Genomic DNA, 18,197 nt, shown 5'->3' on the forward strand with positions numbered 1-18,197 from the left:
AGAAAGGTAGGGCAACTAAAACCAGAGCTCCCTGGATGACAAAAGAGATAGTGAGTAAGATGAAATGGAAAAAAGGGGCATATGACAGATGTCAGGTTGATAACACAAGTGAGAACCAGGCAGAATACAGAAAGTTCAGAGGGGAAGTGAAAAAGGAAATCAGAGGGTCAAAGAGAAAGTATGAGAATAGACTGGTGGCCAACGTAAAAGGGAATCCAAAAGTCTTCTACAGGCATGTAAACAGAAAACGGGTAGTAAGGAGGGGTGGGGCTGATTAGGGACCATAAAGGACATCTACTCATGGAGGCAGTGGGCATGGGTGAGGTACTAAATAAGTACTTTACATCTGTCTTTACCAAGGAAGGAGATGCTACCACAGTCTCAGTAAAGGACGATATAGTGAGACACTGGATGGGCTAAAAATTGATAAAGAGGTACTAGAAAGGCTAGCTGTACTTAAAGTAGATGAGTAACCTGGTCCTGATGGGATTCATCCTAGGTTGCTGAGGGAAGTAAGGGTGGAAATTGCAGAGGTACTGGCCATAATCTTCCAAACATCCGTAGATACATGGGTGGTGTCAGAGGACTGGAGAATTGCAAATGTTACACCCTTGTTCAAAAAAGGGTGTAAGGATAAACCTAGCAACTACAGGCCAGTCAGTTTAACCTCAGTGGTGGGGAAACTTTTAGAAACGATAATCTGGGACGGAATTAACAGTCACTTGGATGCGTGTGGATTGATTAGGGAAAGTCAGCACAGATTTGTTAAAGGCAAATCGTGTTTAACTAACCTGATCGGGTTTTTTGATGAGGTAACAGAGAGGGTAGATGAGGGCTATGCAGTTGATGTGGTGTATATAGATTTTCAAAAGGCATTTGATAAAATGTCGCATGGTAGGCTTATCATCAAGATTGCAGCCCATGGAATAAAGGGGGCAGTAGCAACATGGATACAGAATTGGCTAAGTGACAGAAAACAGAGAGTAGTGGTGAACGGTTGTTTTTCGGACTGGAGGGAGGTGTACAGTGATGTTCCCCAGGGGTCAATGCTGGGACCACGGCTTTTCTTGATATATATTAATAACTTGGACTTGGGTGTACAGGGCACAATTTCAAAACTTGCTGATGACACAAAACTTGGAAGGGTAGTAAACAGTGAGGAGGATAGTGATAGACTTCAAGAGGATATAGACAGGCTGGTGGCATCGGGGGACGTGTGGCAGATGAAATTTAACGCATGAAAATGCGAAGTGATACATTTTAGTAGGAAGAACGAGAAGAGGCAAGCATCAGAAAAGCCATAGAGCAAGTTCAGCAGCAGCACTATTTAGGCACAGAGTTGAGGTAAGGGATTAGCGTCTATTTTTCCTCCGCGTTGTGTCAGTAACTCTGGTATTATTTGGGTGCAGGGCAGAGAAAAATCCACCCTAACATTTCTATATCAGCACTTTTCCAGATTTCTGTGCTGTCCTTTGGTCCCTGAGCAGTGGTGAGGGCAATTTCTTATGAGGTGGAACATGATACGTCATGTTCCACCTCATAAGAAATTGCCCTCCTCCTCACTGTTTACTAACCAAAGCGTGTTCAGTCTATGTTGTGTGCACTCAGACAATAACCAGTTCACAGGTAACCAGGATGTTGGGCCTAGGGGTTTTCAGGCCCAATAAGTTTGTTTGGCTACTTGAAAAGTTTAAAAATGGTAAAGCAGCCGACAACTTACTGGTGAGCCTTATTTTCTGGTGATAAGACTTCAGCAAAGATAAGGTACATACCCAGAGGAAAAGAAAAAAAAATAGAAAGCCAGCAAACTTGCATCATTTTCTAGTGACTGTCTTAACATCCCTTTTACACTATGTAAAGTGGTCCTGGGGAAGTTGTGTGCAAATGGAAACCCACAGCCTCTGTGCACTGCTCTCTCCCATTAACTTCTTTTTGTTGCTGCTGTTCTTAATTGAGACTGGACCCCTGTAATTCACATTGTTAAAAAGGAGGGAATCCAGCTGTAACTGGAGACCTGAGGGCAGTTCATGAGACCACTTACCTTGTGACCTCTGGGCCACCTGATTTTCTGCCGTTTCCTGCTAGGCGGAGGAGACAGAGGAGCTGGAAGTTGGCCTGACGCATTTAAATGAGGACTGGGAGTTAAGATAACCCAGGCCTCATTTCTGGAGCAGCAGGTGAGTTCCCAGCTCATCTCGCTACCCACGTCTAAAATCCACTCGGAGTTAAAATCGAGGCCCTTGTGTCTGCTGTCAATGGCAGTCTCTTAATGCAAAACAAGTTTCAGAGCAGCACAGGCCAGGAGAAGCACTACCTGTTTGCTCTCTTAATAAAGGGCTGGAGGCAGGAGGAAACAACAAAAATGGATGGGAAGACATTGTACTTTGTGATTTGATGTAAAAAGAAATAAAAGTTTTATTCATTAAATACAGGCGTTTTAGCAAAGTGATCAGGAAAATACCATACCGAGTCTGCCAGTAATTGTTGTCGAAGGAGCAGCTGTTTCTGATGCTCTATCATCTGCCTCTGCATGGCTTGTTTCTTCTCCATCAGCTGCTGCTTCAACACAGCCTGGTGTGAGTTGTTAATGTAGCTGTTGCCAGGATTTGGGTTTGGACAGGTATTAGGAGTTTGGCTTGGGCCTGGACCTGGCCCCACCACAGAGTTCTGATCCTGAGAAAGGAAAGAAAAGACAAGTAATTTATTGTGCTGAACTTCATAAATTTTGGCTTTGTATAGGGAAAAATGTATCATAAGGAATATGGCGTGAGATTTGGAAAAAAAATAATTTATAGTTAATTCAGAATTGTTTCACAAAATTTCATTTATTCTGTATACAGCTTTGTAAGCTTTTTTAAAAAAAAGTTTAGTCTTAGGTTTTCCCAAGCAATTGCAATTCGTGGAGTGGCCAAGTGACCTTTTTAAAGCCCTACATCAATGTGCTCTGTAACCATCCATGATGACAGCTGAAGTCAAGAGGTCACTGTGCGGTGGAATCCTACACACAAACCTGTGTCAGACACCTCAGTGGAAACAATGCATTCTGATATGCTACATTTGAAGGTTTTCATAACTACACAAACCCAAATTATTCTTGCAATAATCAGTAAGGATATTTTGGTTAGACTCCCATCATTATTAGAAACAAAACCAGTACAGTTCAACAACAAAGTTGTCCTGTTATATGGAACAAAAACATTTAAGGTCAGTTTCAAATCATCATCGACAACTGAACAATGAGTGACTACAATGAGCAAATGATCAGGCTCTTGTCAGAATCTAGACCCTGGAGCACATTTGTTTTGGTGCAGCAGATATGCAGTAGAATTCCAACTTAAACAGAAAACTCTCATTTAGGCCTTCAATATCAGACTGCTGCCAACCAAACCCATACAAACAAAACACTGCTCTTGTAAAGTAAAGAAAAGATGCACAACATCACAGATTGGTAGGAAGCAGATTCACATCCCATCATTTTCCATGTGGCCAGATCCAATTCTTTGGCTGAATTATCTTGAGAGACACCAGACAGATATCGAGTCAATTAGGATCAGTCTCGTACACCCAGAGACCTCAACATTTGAAAATTCCTCATAATCACATAAGCAACAAGAAGCTCTACAAATAGACCTACAAAGCTGCAAGTTCTTTGAACATTAGGCCCCACATGTTTTGATAGCTCTCTAGCTGACATTGTAAATGAAGTATTTTACATTATTACTACTATACATGCGGCCTGTGCTTTAAGTCCAATCTAGTATGAGGATATGGAGCCCCTGAAAGGGTCCCCACTCAATTTTTCAGTATTCTCATGTGGATAGAAAATAATGGCTACCCGGGAATGTCAACAAGTAATCCAAATTCGGAGTAAGATGATGTCATAAACCACAGGAAAAGTTTATAATTATCATCTAAACCACCAAAATGGGATTAATGCCAGAAATCATTCCCAGGAATACTATTTTTTGTATCTATGTACACTGTGCAATTATTCTGTTTTACTCTATTTTTGTGCATGGCAGATTTCAGGGCACATCTCATTGATGTGGACGCTCAGCAGAGGTGCTGAATGATAACGTCCTCAATGACGGTTAATCATTCCGAAACAACGGTGAAATAGTGGTTTACTTATACTTCTTTCAATTTAGTATACTGTATTCGCTGCTCACAATGCAATCTCCTCTACATTGAGGAGATCAAACACAGATTGGGTGATCACTTTGCTGAACACCTCCGCTCAGTCCGCAAACGTGACCCTGACCTGCCGGCCACTTGCCATTTTAATTCCCCATCCCACTTCCACTCTCTTACACTGTTCCAATGAAACTCAACATAAGCTCGAGGAACAGCACCTCATCTTTTGTTTAGGCACTTTACAACCTTCTGGACTCAACACGATTTCAATAACTTCAGATCATAACCACTGCTCCCATTTCTTCGGACAGCAGGTACTGGTAATAGTTCTGCTGTTGCCATTTACAGCTACTCCCGACTAATCTTTTGTTTCTTAATCTGTCCCGTTAGCACCTTCCTTGCCTTGCACCATCATCCCTTTTGTCATTTAATCACTCCTATCATAGACTTTCCCTTTTGTTCTTTCCTGCCCTCCCTCCCCACCTTTCCCAGGCTCTGTACTTGCTTAAAAACTTTAACTCTTTAACATCTTCCAGTTCTGACAAGAGGTCTTTGACCTGAAACGTTAACTCTGTTTCTTTCTCCACAGATGCTGTCTGACTTATTGAGCTTCTCCAGCATTTTCTGTTTTTATTTCAGATTTCCAGCATCCACAGTATTTTGCTTTTGATGATCATTAATTATTCTGATATAGGCACTGCAAATTTACCAAATGATAGTCTGTATTACAAAACAACACAGCGAGTAGAATATATTATGCTAATATAGTAGTGACTCGCCTGTGGTGTTGCCCACATAATAATAACTTAAAAAGATATAAATGAACATGTAAATAAATCTGTACCCCTCATACAACCTACTTACATAATTTAATTATTTTATGCTCCTCACTCATCTGTTAAAAATTATTGGCCATGGACGATTTTCAGGAGTTCGAGGCAACTGTCTAAAACAGGCGTAGGGCCCTTTGCATATGCTAATGAGGAGCCTAACGCCAGTCTTAGGACCCTTCTGAGAAATTGGGTTTCCATGAGCAGAGCAGGGGCTGGGATTTTCCTGCAGTAGATGCAGCCTCGGAAATGGCCGCCATCGAAAAGGTAAGTTTTAATTTTAAAAAAATTCATGTGGTACTTACCTGAGAGCTGCTGCCGGTGAGGAAAGTGGCCCGAAATTCATCTCCTGAAATGGGCAAGCTGCCTGTTGAGGCGCAAGAGTCACCGGCAGCTCGCCTAAATTATTGAAGTGAGGGCCAGGCCCAATTTTGAGCTGGCCTTGGGCTTCCTGGTTGTAATATGTGCTGCTTGTGCAGTGCCAATTCTGGGTGCAAAAACAACCTTAGACGAATTTTTACCCTGGTTAGTCAAAGAACATGGGGGTAAATTTTAGAGCCGAGCCGGGAAGAGGGCGGGAGGAGGAATTTCTAGACGGGAAACACGGAAGTATGAGTTTTCCGGACGTCCTTACGATTTTGGCATAAGGATATCTTTCAAATTTTTTTCAGTAGGTTTCCTGCCCGACGGCCATCCAGATTGACAGGCTGGCTGTCAGTTGGACAGGAGAGCAGCCAGGGAGCGGATGCCAGCAGGTAAGACTTAGATCGGTGGGGGGGGGGGGGGGGGGTGGGGGTCAGACATCAGGGACTCTGTCATGGGGGGTCGGTTATCGGGAGAGGGAAGGATCGGAGATCGTGGGGGCATCGGAGATCGTGGGGAGGGTCGGAGACCTCGGGGGGGGGGGGGGGGTCAGAGATCGTGGGGGGGCGGTGGGGGTCGGACATCAGTGAGGAGGGGATGGGCCGATCACGAGTGTGGGATCGCGGCAGGTAGTCTTGTTGGGCCTGGAGGAAAGACTCCTGCTCCTCCTGACCCACAAGCAGTGCAATAAAGGCATTTACCTGTTGATCTGGGCCTTCTCGCCTCCTCTTACGTGGCGTGAAGCAGAAGGCTCAGGAATCCTGGACTCCAGGAGTTAAAAATAAAAATGGTTTTAAAATGGAGGCCTACAGCCTCCTTAAAAGATTTTACTGACTGACCTGCCTCCTGAGAGCAGGTTGGTCGCCCGTCCCACGACCCGTCTCCATTAAAACCGGAAGTGGGCGGGTTGGAGGAGAGTTAGTGTCGGGTTTTACTTTTTCACAATATTTACCTTCCCACCCGCCCCCAACCCACCCATTCTTGGGGTTAAAATTTACCCCATGGTCTCTTTTTTCTGCCTTTGCTGTCTTTGTGTTGTTGTTTCTCTATCTCTCCTCCTTTAGTTCTGTTTGTCTTTTTCTTTTCTTCTGCTTATCTTCCCTCAAGACCTCGTATGCTTCTCTTTCAGTCTCTCTGTTTCTTCTTTTATTTCGAGGGGGAGTTGGTGGGTGGTATGGCTTGGTGTAGTGAGAAAAGGAACCACCAACGGCTCCTGGGTGCATTTGGAATGGAGGATGGGTAAATGTGACCCTCAGTGACTCTCTTCTCATTCATGATTTCCCCATGGCCGTACTCCTATCGTGCTATTACCCCTTCAATTTCTCATCACCCATTCCCTTCTTACCACTTCCACAGCCCCATTACTACCCCAACTTCTTCCCCTTTGAACTACCTGCTCAACTCCACATTCTCCCTTCCCCCGTTCCTCTACTATTACCCAATCCATCCTTAATCCTCCATCCACTCGCCCCAATCCCTCGAGCTTCCTTCAGGGCAGATGGTAAGAGGCCAGAGGCACTCTCACCCTCAGCCAGTTTATTTCCTCTCCACCCCACCCGACATTACTTTTCATCTCTTTCCCTCAGAACCTTTGTTTACTTTCAAAATTCAACATTAAAAAAAATCAAATCAGAATGAGGAAATAAAATGCCTGCGTGCCTTTCTCTCTATTTGTCCCTTTTTATCTCTGTCTCATAGGTGTTAGAAATTAGAATTTCTCTCTCTCACACTCACAAGTGTAAGCCATTAACACTAACCTTTTCTAAGAGTTAACAAAACAAAGTTGAGCTAATTAGTTGACTTCAGAATTCAATTGGTGTTTTTTTTTAAATTGAAGTAACCTTACAGGAAGAAATACATACTCATAGGATCAAGTGTAGGCCATTCAGTCCCTCAAGCCTGTTCCACCACCATGGCTGATCTGTACCTCAACTCTATTTAACCACCTTTGTTCCATGCATCTTGAGACCCTTACATAAAAAATATCTATCAATCTCAATATTGAACATTTCAATTTAACTCAGCATCTACAGCCTTTTGGGGGAGAGAGTTCCAGATTTCCACCCTTTGTATGAAAAAGTGCATCCTGATTTCACTCTTAAATGGCCTCGCTCTAATTTTAAATTTATGTCCTCTTGTTCTGGATTGCCCCACCAGAGGAAATAGCTTCCCTGCATCTACCCTATTGAATCCCTTTACCATTTTAAACACCTCGATTAAACAACCCATCAACCTTCTAAACTCAAAGGAATACAAACCAAGTTTCTGCAACCTCATAATTTAACCCTTTAAGCCCTGGTATAATTCATAGAATCATTGAATGCTTACTGCACAGAAGGAAGCCATTCGGCCCAGCGAGCCTGTGCTGACTCTTTGTAAGAGCAATCCAATTAGTCCCATTCCCTCACTTTTTCTCCATAGCCCTGCAAGTTTTTTCCCTTCAAATATTTATCCAATTCCTTTTTGAAAGCCACGATTGAATCTGCATCAGGCAATGCATTCCAGATCAATCCTACTAGCTGCGTAAAAGAGTTTTTCCTCACGTCACTTTTGGTTCTTTTGCCAATCACCTTAAATCTGTGTCCTCTGGTTCTCGACCCTTCCGCCAATGGGAACAGTTTCTCTTTATTTACTTTATCTAAACCCGTCATGATAATTCTGGTGAATCTGCACTGAGGTTTGATGCCCAAAAGTGATCGCTGTCTCCAGATGGGGTCTGACCAAGGCTCTGTGCAACTGAAGCATCACCTCCTTATTTTTGTATTCCAACCCCCTTGAGATAAAGGACAACATCCAGTAGCACATTTGATTACTTTTTGCACCTGTTCACTAGCTTTTAGTGATTTGTGTACATGGACACCTAAACCTCACTACTCCTCCACAGTTCGGAGTCTTTCACCATTAAGAAAATATTCCAATTTGTTTTTCTTGGATCCAAAGTGGATGATGTCACACTTTCCCGCATTGAAATCCAACTACCATAATTTAGCCCGCTCATTTAGTCTGTCTACATCCCTTTGTAACTTCCTGCTCTGATCTACACAACTTTCTGTGCCTTCTAACTTAGTGTCATCTGAAAACTTGGATGTACAACTCTCTGTTCCTTCATCCAAGGCATTAATATATCTGGTGAAAGCTGATGCACCAGTACAGATCCCTGGGGAAAACCACCGCTCATATCCTGCCAATCAGAGAACCTCCCCTTTATCCCTACTCTCCATCTTCTACCTCCCAACTAATTACCAACCATGTCACAAGGTTACCTCCAATTCTGTGTACTTTCATTTTTGCTAATATTCTCTTCTGCGGAACATTATCAAATACCTTCTGGAAGTCCATCTGACAACATCCATAGACACTTCCTTATCCACCATACTAGTGAACTGAGGATAAAGAAAATGGTGAGTTAGCAGATACAGAAGTTCGTGAGAGGTGTGGTGAGCGGCAGTGGATTAATTGGATAATGAGGAAATATTTTCTTTCACTGGTTGCTGGAAAATATGACCCAGTTCATATAAATAGACAGTTGTAAAGTATTTTCTGGTTGACTCAAATTCCTCAGGAAACAATCAGAAAAGCATGGCAGATTTTTTTGTGCTGGACACATTTAAAGTGTGACTCATAATATATGCAAAACTTTTAATCCAAGGATTATTCAATAGATACTCTAAGGGTAATTTCACAAATTTGCACTCCTGGCATGGAGTTTTACGCACAGCAGGAATTTATACTAATGTACAGAAAATCCTGCAGGGCCAGCTGGCCTCCCTGTCCAAACTCCCAATATATGCTGCCAGCAGTGAAGCACTACACTAGGACTGCATATTTGTAAGATTTACCCTCCTGTACCAGCAATGCCTTCAAGTTCAATAGTGCAGTTATTTTGTAACGATTTTCATTTGGAAAAAAAATCTTCCCACAGCTTTGCAGACTTCAAAGGCAGGCCTGTTTATGGCGAACTACTAAAGCAATGGAGCAATCTAATGGTAGAAATCAAGCACTTCCAAACCCCCTTTTCATTTTTAAAAATCAACATTAATGTATGTCTTCAGAACAGGTCCCACTTCAGATCCATCTTTTTGTCAGGAAAGTAAAACAGATCTTAAGGATCCGTTGCCATATATTTGATTCTGCTCCAAATAATAGATGGGTGTCAATCCAAGTTACGCTCCTCCTAATTTAACTCCTCCAAACATAGTAATAACTGCTTGAAAGGCCTGGCTAATGACTATAGTGCTGCACAAAAACCCCTACAGTACTCCATTTTTCCTTGTAAATTCCCAACTAAAAAATTAGTAACAGATGTAGAGCAACCTACCAACCCTATTCTAAACAAGGGAGAACCATCTGAAATTCAAAGTAATTTTGTTCCATTGTTCTGAGAAAAAAAAGGCCTATTTCTTGAAGTCAATTGTAAACCAGCAGCTGAAGGTCCTAATGCTTCCTAGAATTCAGAGCCTGTCAGTCTCTACAGTCCCAAATTCTATTAGCCTCAGCTATCAATGTCCTAACAGCTTTGTCTAATAAATCTATATTCCGCAACAAACAAGAGGCAGCTTGTGTTCTCATTTTATTCCTGATAAATTTAAATTGATGATCCTGCTGTGTTTTTGTTCATATTACTTCAGCATTTTAGGCAATTCATGTTCTCATGAGATTCTTTCAAAAACACCCACATCCATCTGCCTCCAGATTTTATTATTCTGTTGTCAACTCCAGGAGATAGTCACCATTAAAGTGTATGTGCTTTTATCCTAATTCCTGTAAATATATATAAATGAATTATCACTGAAGGTTTATGGGCGGAGGAACCAAACAGGAAGGAGCTTACAAATCACTCAGCTAGTTTAAAAAGAAAAGAAAAATCACTTGACTATTTATTTTAGGTATCATTTTATATGACATAATATGCAGAGGGTGGGAGTCGTGAAAACTACAAGACTGGGAAGGGAGGGAACTTGGGAGAGTTGTGAGTCAGAGCAAGTGGGCTTACATAAGAATGAACAAAAGGAGAAAATGCTCACTTTACTACAAATAAGAGCATGGGTGGATAGGGGGCGGTGTTAACCTTGTTGATGGTTTGGCTCAGTTTCAGACTCTATTTTTGTGCTCCTTTAAGGGACTGTACTAGAAATTAAAACAATTAAAGACAGTTTCCATAAACGAATGATAAAAAGAACATATTCTAGGTTGAAAGGGGTTGAATAATTAGATTTCTTTGTTCACTTCTAGGTCTAGATAATCAGTGTGTGTACCTGCATGTGTACAAGAGAGAGAGAGGCTGTATTACACAGAAGCAAAAAAGGTAAACACAGAATAGACAACAAATATTGAACTGGGTAAACAGATGAGTGCTGGGAAACAGAAGTGTGGCATTTAACAGAAACGTCAGCATCATTCTCAGCAAAGCTAAGCACAGCACCAACACTCAACAGCGGTCTGAACACTAGTTACTATCGGAGCTTATTACTGAAGGTTGGCTATGTTGAAGAGTAGTACACACATCATAGTTAAGAACACAGAACTGATTCAGCCAATGGCAAGATCCCAGTAAATCTTCTGCAGGGGTGTGAGGAGCACTTCGAGGATGGAGTCTGGCTGAAGGCCAGATGTACCATTGTTTCAACCCTCCATTCCCAATACAAGGCCCTGCCAATACTGCACCAAAGTGCCAGCCTAGGATGTGTGCTCAAGTCTCTGAATTGTGGCTTAAACCCACAACTTTCTGACTTAGAGGCAAGAGGGCTGACAATGAGCCAAGGCTGATACCTAAACAAGGGGTGTAAGGGGAAAATCGTCCATACTATTTCCTAGTAATCAACTATGGATTATCAATAAATTTGCACCAATACAGCAGAACATGGAGCCACAGGCCACTCGTGTTGGAATGATACCCACCTCCAACAAAAAAAATTCAAAATTTCCTTATAAACTCCAAAAGAAAGTTTATGGTTATTTTTGAGTGATTTCTTATAATTTATTTTCTACCTTTTCTCTCCTCCACAGGCCTATGGTCATCTTGCTTAGGTGGCTATTCTTCACCTGTGAGACTAAACACTGACGTCAGCAGGATAGTCAACTCTGAGATGCACACAGCCAATCCCGATATTGCCCTCACCAGTCTCCCACCTGCAATTTCAAGCAGAGTTCACTGGATGACAATTGGGAGCAGGAGCTCCAACTGACCTTTTTCCTTTGAGACTATGGGGATAATTTTAACTCCCAAGAATGGGTGGGTTGGGGATGGGTGGGAGGTTAAAATAATTGCTTTTTGGACCACATCCTGGCTACAATGTGTCCAATAAAATGAAGTTAACCGTACCTGTTCGGGTTTCCTATCGCTTCCGATTCATATCAGGTGAAAGAAGGTGGGAAGGGCCGGATCCATGAGGTGAGTGCCTTTATTGCACTGCTTGTGGGCCCAGAGGAGCAGGTGTGCTTTGTCCAGGCCCAACAAGCTCACCTGCGCGACATGACCCCACAATTGGCCGACTGCGCCCCCCCTCCCCACATGATGCTGGACCCCCTGATCCCGATGCTGGAACCCTCCCCCCACCCCGATCCCCAATACTGATGCTGGATCCCCACCCTCTGATTTGTTTCAGGGTCCACGATCTCTCTCTCCCTCCTGCCCCCCTCTCTGATTTGCAGCTCCTTTCCCTTCCAACAGGCAGCCAGCCTGTCAATCTGGCTGCCTGGCACGTGGGAAACGCAGAAGCACAAGTACCTTCAACTGAGGTCCGATTGCAGACTGCGCCGCACTCATTTGGCTTCCGGGTTCCCCATTCAAATATCTAGAGACGGGTTGGGTTCCCTCCTCCAAGTTAAAATCATGCTCCACTGCTGTCCTGGCTGAAATCCACTAACAGTACAGGCCAGGGACCTTCCTGGTGTGTATGGCTCAGCACCATTTTGATTGGCATTTACTCACTGAGCCATCGAGGGAGCACCTTGGAATGAAGTGTCATTAGGGGCAAAATTATAGTTAAAAATTGTCATTGTGCTCTTTGTTTATGCTATCTAAGGTTTTTGAGGAAATTATGTCTTCTAATCATTCCTAAGTAGCTTAAGTAGTCCCTATTTAATCTTTGTTATTAAAAATATATCAGGAATGAGCATACTTATTGTCTGAATACCACTTAACCTAAATTGGACAACACTCACTGAAGCTACCCACTGTAGCCCTGACAATCCTTGCTTCTCCAGCTCATGCACATGTATTCCAAATATACATGTTTTCTTTCTCTTCTAACCAGTTTGCTTTGTATACTGTGTTGACAGAAGCTGTCAGGATTCCTTTCTCAGAGTAAAACCAGAACTGGGGCACATTTAAGATACCTATAAGGGTTTGAAAATTCCATGTATTAAACCCCTTGAGGTCAGATTGACAATTCTGATGACCAAATGCAAAATAAGAATCTAGCCAGGCCTACACTTAAAATGATCAGAGAACTCGGTGATATTAAGAAGTGTCCAGTGCTTCTATTTTGTCTTTTTTTTTAAATCTGAGTTTCAAATATTGATCATCAAAATGTGGCAGGACTTTCTCACTACAGATGTTATGTGAAAGAAAGATTCTGGGGATTTTGGAAGCGGTGAAGAAGGCTCAGTGTTGATATGGTTAATGTGCTTTTATACCATGCTTTGGCCAAATGTGACTATCACTTGATGTCATTGTTCACTGCTCCAATCCGATACATGATAAATTCTCTTGCAAAAACTGCAAACTATACTAAAAGTTAACAAAATGCCTTCTAATATATATATGAATACATTTAACAATCTTATTTGCCCATCCTCCTACAAACTACCTTTATTTTGGCATCTCTGATCACTTCTGTAGTCTGTACCTAGCATATAGCTACAATTCAAAAATTAGCAGTTCAATGTCCTCCGTCTAGCCTGTCCAGTCTGCTCTCTACAAATCTACTTAAATAGGCAACATTTCAACCGCATGGCAACCACAGTCGAATCACACCGTCACAGTGCAGACAATGAGTTTGCCATCTGGTTAAAAATCTGTCAAAATTAGATTGTGACCACTTACAGGCTTTACCAGCAAAGGGCAGAAGCTTCACTCCTAAAGATCAGTCGCACTTTGGCTACAGTGATTTTTTTTTGCCAGGATACTAAATCTGATCGTGAAACAGTTGCCTGGCTGCCAAGGAAAATGAAACTATGATTTTTGACCCTGGCTTAGTGTATGAATGAAATTCTAAATAAAACAAATAGAATATCTAATTGACAAATGCTAAATACTAATATTATTTCACTTGTGACTGTATATCACTCATAGGTTGTGAAGGTCCAGTCATTTTTTATATTTGACCACTGCCAAATGGAAAACAGTTATGTTTTAATTTATTAAAATATTATCATTCCTGACTCTCTCCCATGAAAAAACCTTTACTGACTAAATGTACAGAAATTATGAGATTCCCCAGGATCATTTAGTTAAATAAATTCCAGTTATCACTGCTTGTCAAGTCACACAATTTAACTGTGGGAGCTGTTTGTCCATTGCTCTCCGCAATGGTACCCTACCAGCAAAATAAAGTTAAAACAGGAAAACTGCAAGAAATCATTAACTTTATATTAATTACCTGATGTCCTTACGTGGTCTGGCCTATGTGACTGCAATCCCACACCAACATGGTTGACTCTTAACTGCCCTCTGAAGTGGCCTAGCAAACTACTTAGTTGTATTAAACTGCTAAAAAGATTAAACTGCAAGGTTAAACTGCAATGGTTCAAGAAGAAGGCCCACCACCACCTTCTCAGGGCAACTATGGATGGGCAAACGTCGGCCTTGCCAGCGGCACCCTCATCCCATGAATGAAATAAAAATTCCCCGAATACCATCTTTGTACAGAAGACATCATGAACCACTTGAGCTTTGCCCCCTTTAGTTTACGGCATCATAGGAACATAGTACAAGACCAGAAAAGACCATCTGGCCAGACCCATCTTAACCCCTCAATGTATTACCTTGTTACACAGCAGACTGTATTATCTTACAAAATATATAATATATGCCATACAATACAAGGCCCAGCCATAAACACCTGGTAATAATATATTACAATGTAGGACTATGGCAGCAGCTCCCATACCTGTATCATTTTTATTTCCCTTTCATGTATATACTTAGTTCAATGTGACCATCATATAAAGGTAATCATTTAAAAAAATATATTTTTGAAATAGACTGTAGAAGATACATTGAAAGATTAACACAAACATTGCAGCGAGCTTAAGTCAGCAATTCAATCTTGTGTTTCTGCCGATGTTTATAAACCTCATGCGTTTTGTTCTCATGGTTTATCTCATCTGTAAAAATGCTCAATTAAATTTTTGCTTCATAATTCATTGGCAGCAGTCTGTATTTATTGAATACATTTTTAAAAATCCTAACAAGAAAATTTATTGGTTGCAGTTTCTTCATCATGGAGGCTTCTCCCTTAGCAACATCTAGAGCAGGAATGTTCAAACTATGGCCCATAGGCTACAAGCAGCCTGCAAGCCCAGGTAACCCAGCTTATGAAACTCAGGCAACTACATGCTACACTTATATTTTTTACTCACTGTTTTGTTCTGCTTGAATTTTATGCCCCGGGGGTGTGGAAAGACCTGTTCTTCGCACTATTGCCTCATCAGTGATTAAATCCTCAATCTGAATACTGAGATCTGTTTCTGCAGCTTAAGTATATGCAAATTAATGGGAACTTTCATTTAAACTTTATATGTGGCCCAAGAGGCTCAGTAGTGTGCACTTAAGCAGCTCACAAAGACATAAAGCTTGGACACCTCCATAAGATCTGGAGGGCTGTAAATTGTCCATTTTAGTTTTATTCTTAGTCATTGTACCTGCAATATCTTGATTAATCTGAATCTGCTTCTACAGTGAAAGCCACAATATTCAGCATCCATATGGTTCAATACAAAGCGATTATTCATTTCCACCCCCAGTTTCCTTGCAGCAATATTGCTGTGACTCAATTTTTGCATCCATTTTCAAATCCAGTGTAGCTTCTTGAAGGTTACGTTACTTGTGGTTGAACGATCCTCGCCAAGCACGTTATGCATGGTTTCTTTCGATTATGAGATTGTCCATAATTTGAGCGGGATGGTGAAAGAGGAGGAGCTATTCCTCTGAATAAGGTTGCTGGACTAACACAAAGGAATGCTGTGTCTGCAGAGAGTTGCTGAGCTTGCTTCTTGGCAGCAGTCACCTAGTGAAAGTTTTCCTTGCCCAATAATCTGCACTTTTATTGCACTGAGCCACAACAGGCCATGCAAAGAAAACGTGAAGATGGGTAACATGACCGTACAAACACAAATGCTGCCACTTCTCTTCCCTGAAGGACAGGCTGCTTTAACCAATTACTGTATAAACCTGGCCTCTTTGACACCATAGATCAAAGGATAATTGTTACAAAACTATCACAAAATATTCATAATCACTTGGTTTGGAGAATCACAAGTCCTGGTATTTTTACTAGAAATTTAGCCCTTTAATCCAGGTACAAAAATATCATGGGTATATTGTTTTCACTTGTTTCGTGACCTATCTGCTCAAGGGGAAAAATGTTAAAAAAAAATTAGGCTTGTCTATAAAAACTGACTTTATCAAATTTTACTTCTTTTCTTATGTCTTTTCCTATCTTTATTCTTATCTTCTGCCTCATTTGTTTTATGTGTTTCTTTTGCCTCTTTTGGTCATCTATTTTATTCCGTCCTGCTTTTGCTCAACCCTTTTGATTTTTTTTCACTTTTGCTACTTCCGTTTTTTTTGCTTTTTCCTTAGTTTTGTTTCCTGTTTTGTTTTAGAATTATTTGATTTTAAATGTGGAGCCTTTTTTTCTGTTGTAAAGGATGCAGCTGGACAGTTCTGAGGCTGGGCCAGAGGTCGTGCCTCTGGTAGTAATCCACACTGAGATTCTGCATGGTCGAGGTCTGAAAAGTATGAAGAGGAAAGAATGAAGAATTGGAACACTGGAATTTTTAAAAATTCGTTCATGGGATGTGGGCGTTGCTGGCGAGGCCGGCATTTATTGCCCATCCCTAATTGCCCTTAAGAAGGTGGTGGTGAGCCGCCTTCTTGAACTGCTGCAGTCTGTGTAGTGAAGGTTCTCCCACAGTGCTGTTAGGCAGGGAATTCCAAGATTTTGACCCAGCGACGATGAAGGAACGGCGATATATTGCCAAGTCGGGAAGATGTTGACTTGGAGGGGAACGTGGAGTAGGAGACAAGCCTGAGACCCCTGAGAGGTGAGGCCTATGCAGAGGAAAAGTTAGAACCAATCAAAAACACTCAAACATACACTGTGCACTTCAATATATATGAAAAAAATTTGCAATTACATCCCTGGAAATATTAGAAAAGTTTGAACTATTGACATTTTTAATCTGTTTATTGTGTTATAAATTTGAGGTGGGTGGGGAATCAACATGACCACTCAAAGAACTTTGACATTTTTTCCCAGGGATGTGATTGGGAATTTTTGTGATATATATATTGAAGTGCACTGAGTATAATTGAGTGTTTTTGATTAGTTCTAACTTCCCCCCTGCATAGGCCTCATCTCTTGAGGGGGTCTCAGGCTTGTCTCCTTTGAGTCTTTTTGATTGGTTGCATTTTAATTAATGTTAAATTTGAGATAATCATATGCTACTTACATGTTGGACACGTGCCGGATACAAATAGGAACGTACAGGACCAGTAAACATTCTCTAGTCCATCTGTCTCAAAAACAAATAATTCACAATCGCAAACTCCCTCAAACATCTACCCAATTCTACCGTACATTTTTCCACATTCTTTGCCTCCAATGTTTCCCATGGCAAGCCATACCCCATATTCACTACCTCTGTGTATAGTAGTTAATCTCAACTGTTTGTGCACCGTCCCTATTTTAAGCTTGAGCTTGTGTCCCCTGTTTCTGCATTTTTAGCAATTTTGCTCATATTATTGGGGTTCAATTTATCTATTCCCTTAAGAATCTTCAATATTAGTTTCTTAATAGATAGATACAATATTATTTCACCATTGCTAAATTCTTCTTTTTATTTTTTCATCCCATGCCCTCTTCTCCCGAAGGTGACGACTCCGGTGGGAGTACAGTTCCAGGGTCACTGGCAGCCCTTCATGCATGATCGTAGATAGTGAGTGTTGACAGGCTACTTAACCATAGGGAGAATCACTTGTCGGAAGTCCACACTTAGGTACTATCCAGCATTAGAAAATGTTAAGGACAACTGTAGCTGCTATGCCAGCTGAGATCAGCTAATGCATGACAGTCAAGTAACTGAACCCGTAATCTTCCAGGGATGTATCATTCAGTACTGCACCATGTGGTGCATTTACCAACTCAGCTGCCAGGGGAGCTAGATTAACCTGCTATAACATATACTATTACTTTTTGTTCTTTCTGCTTGTACTTTGCTGCTTTGTGCTTTAATCAGGCAGGTCCACACGTTGGACTAAGACTATATCCAACAGCACCCCGATGCATACATTCTATTTCCATTCCCACTCATTATTTGATTATCCTCGCTCATGTGCATATAAATAGTATTTAGGTATTCCCCATCAAATGATCACTGTCCTCATGGAAAGTGTTTGACTAAATGAGAAGCTGGAAGAGCTCAGTATCATTTTTATCATGGTGCCATCAGGGCTAAAGTGCTGTGATGATACTTTTCAACAGGATTTGTTTGGAAGGAAACAGTTTCTCCACCACTTTTATCAATAAATAATCCCACTGTAGACTCTAACACCATGGGCATTGAAAACATATTCACTGACTTATTGTCATCACTGTATTTGGATTAATACAGTTGCTTCACTTTCTACAGATGCATGCAGTT

At 41.4% G+C, this 18,197-nt stretch overlaps 1 protein-coding gene across 1 annotated transcript in view; it reads right to left on the reverse strand.

Annotated features, from left to right (window-relative positions):
- The window catches only part of zmp:0000001236 (mastermind-like protein 2), a 359,321-nt gene that overhangs the window by 11,738 nt on the left and 329,386 nt on the right, over nucleotides 1-18,197 (reverse strand). Inside the window, exon 3 of the mRNA XM_067986378.1 lies at nucleotides 2,467-2,673. Within this exon, the coding sequence (XP_067842479.1) occupies nucleotides 2,467-2,673 (207 nt within the window). The remainder of the gene's footprint in view (nucleotides 1-2,466; nucleotides 2,674-18,197) is intronic.

This window comes from Heptranchias perlo, chromosome 6, assembly GCF_035084215.1.
Source record: "Heptranchias perlo isolate sHepPer1 chromosome 6, sHepPer1.hap1, whole genome shotgun sequence".
Taxonomy (NCBI): domain Eukaryota; kingdom Metazoa; phylum Chordata; class Chondrichthyes; order Hexanchiformes; family Hexanchidae; genus Heptranchias; species Heptranchias perlo.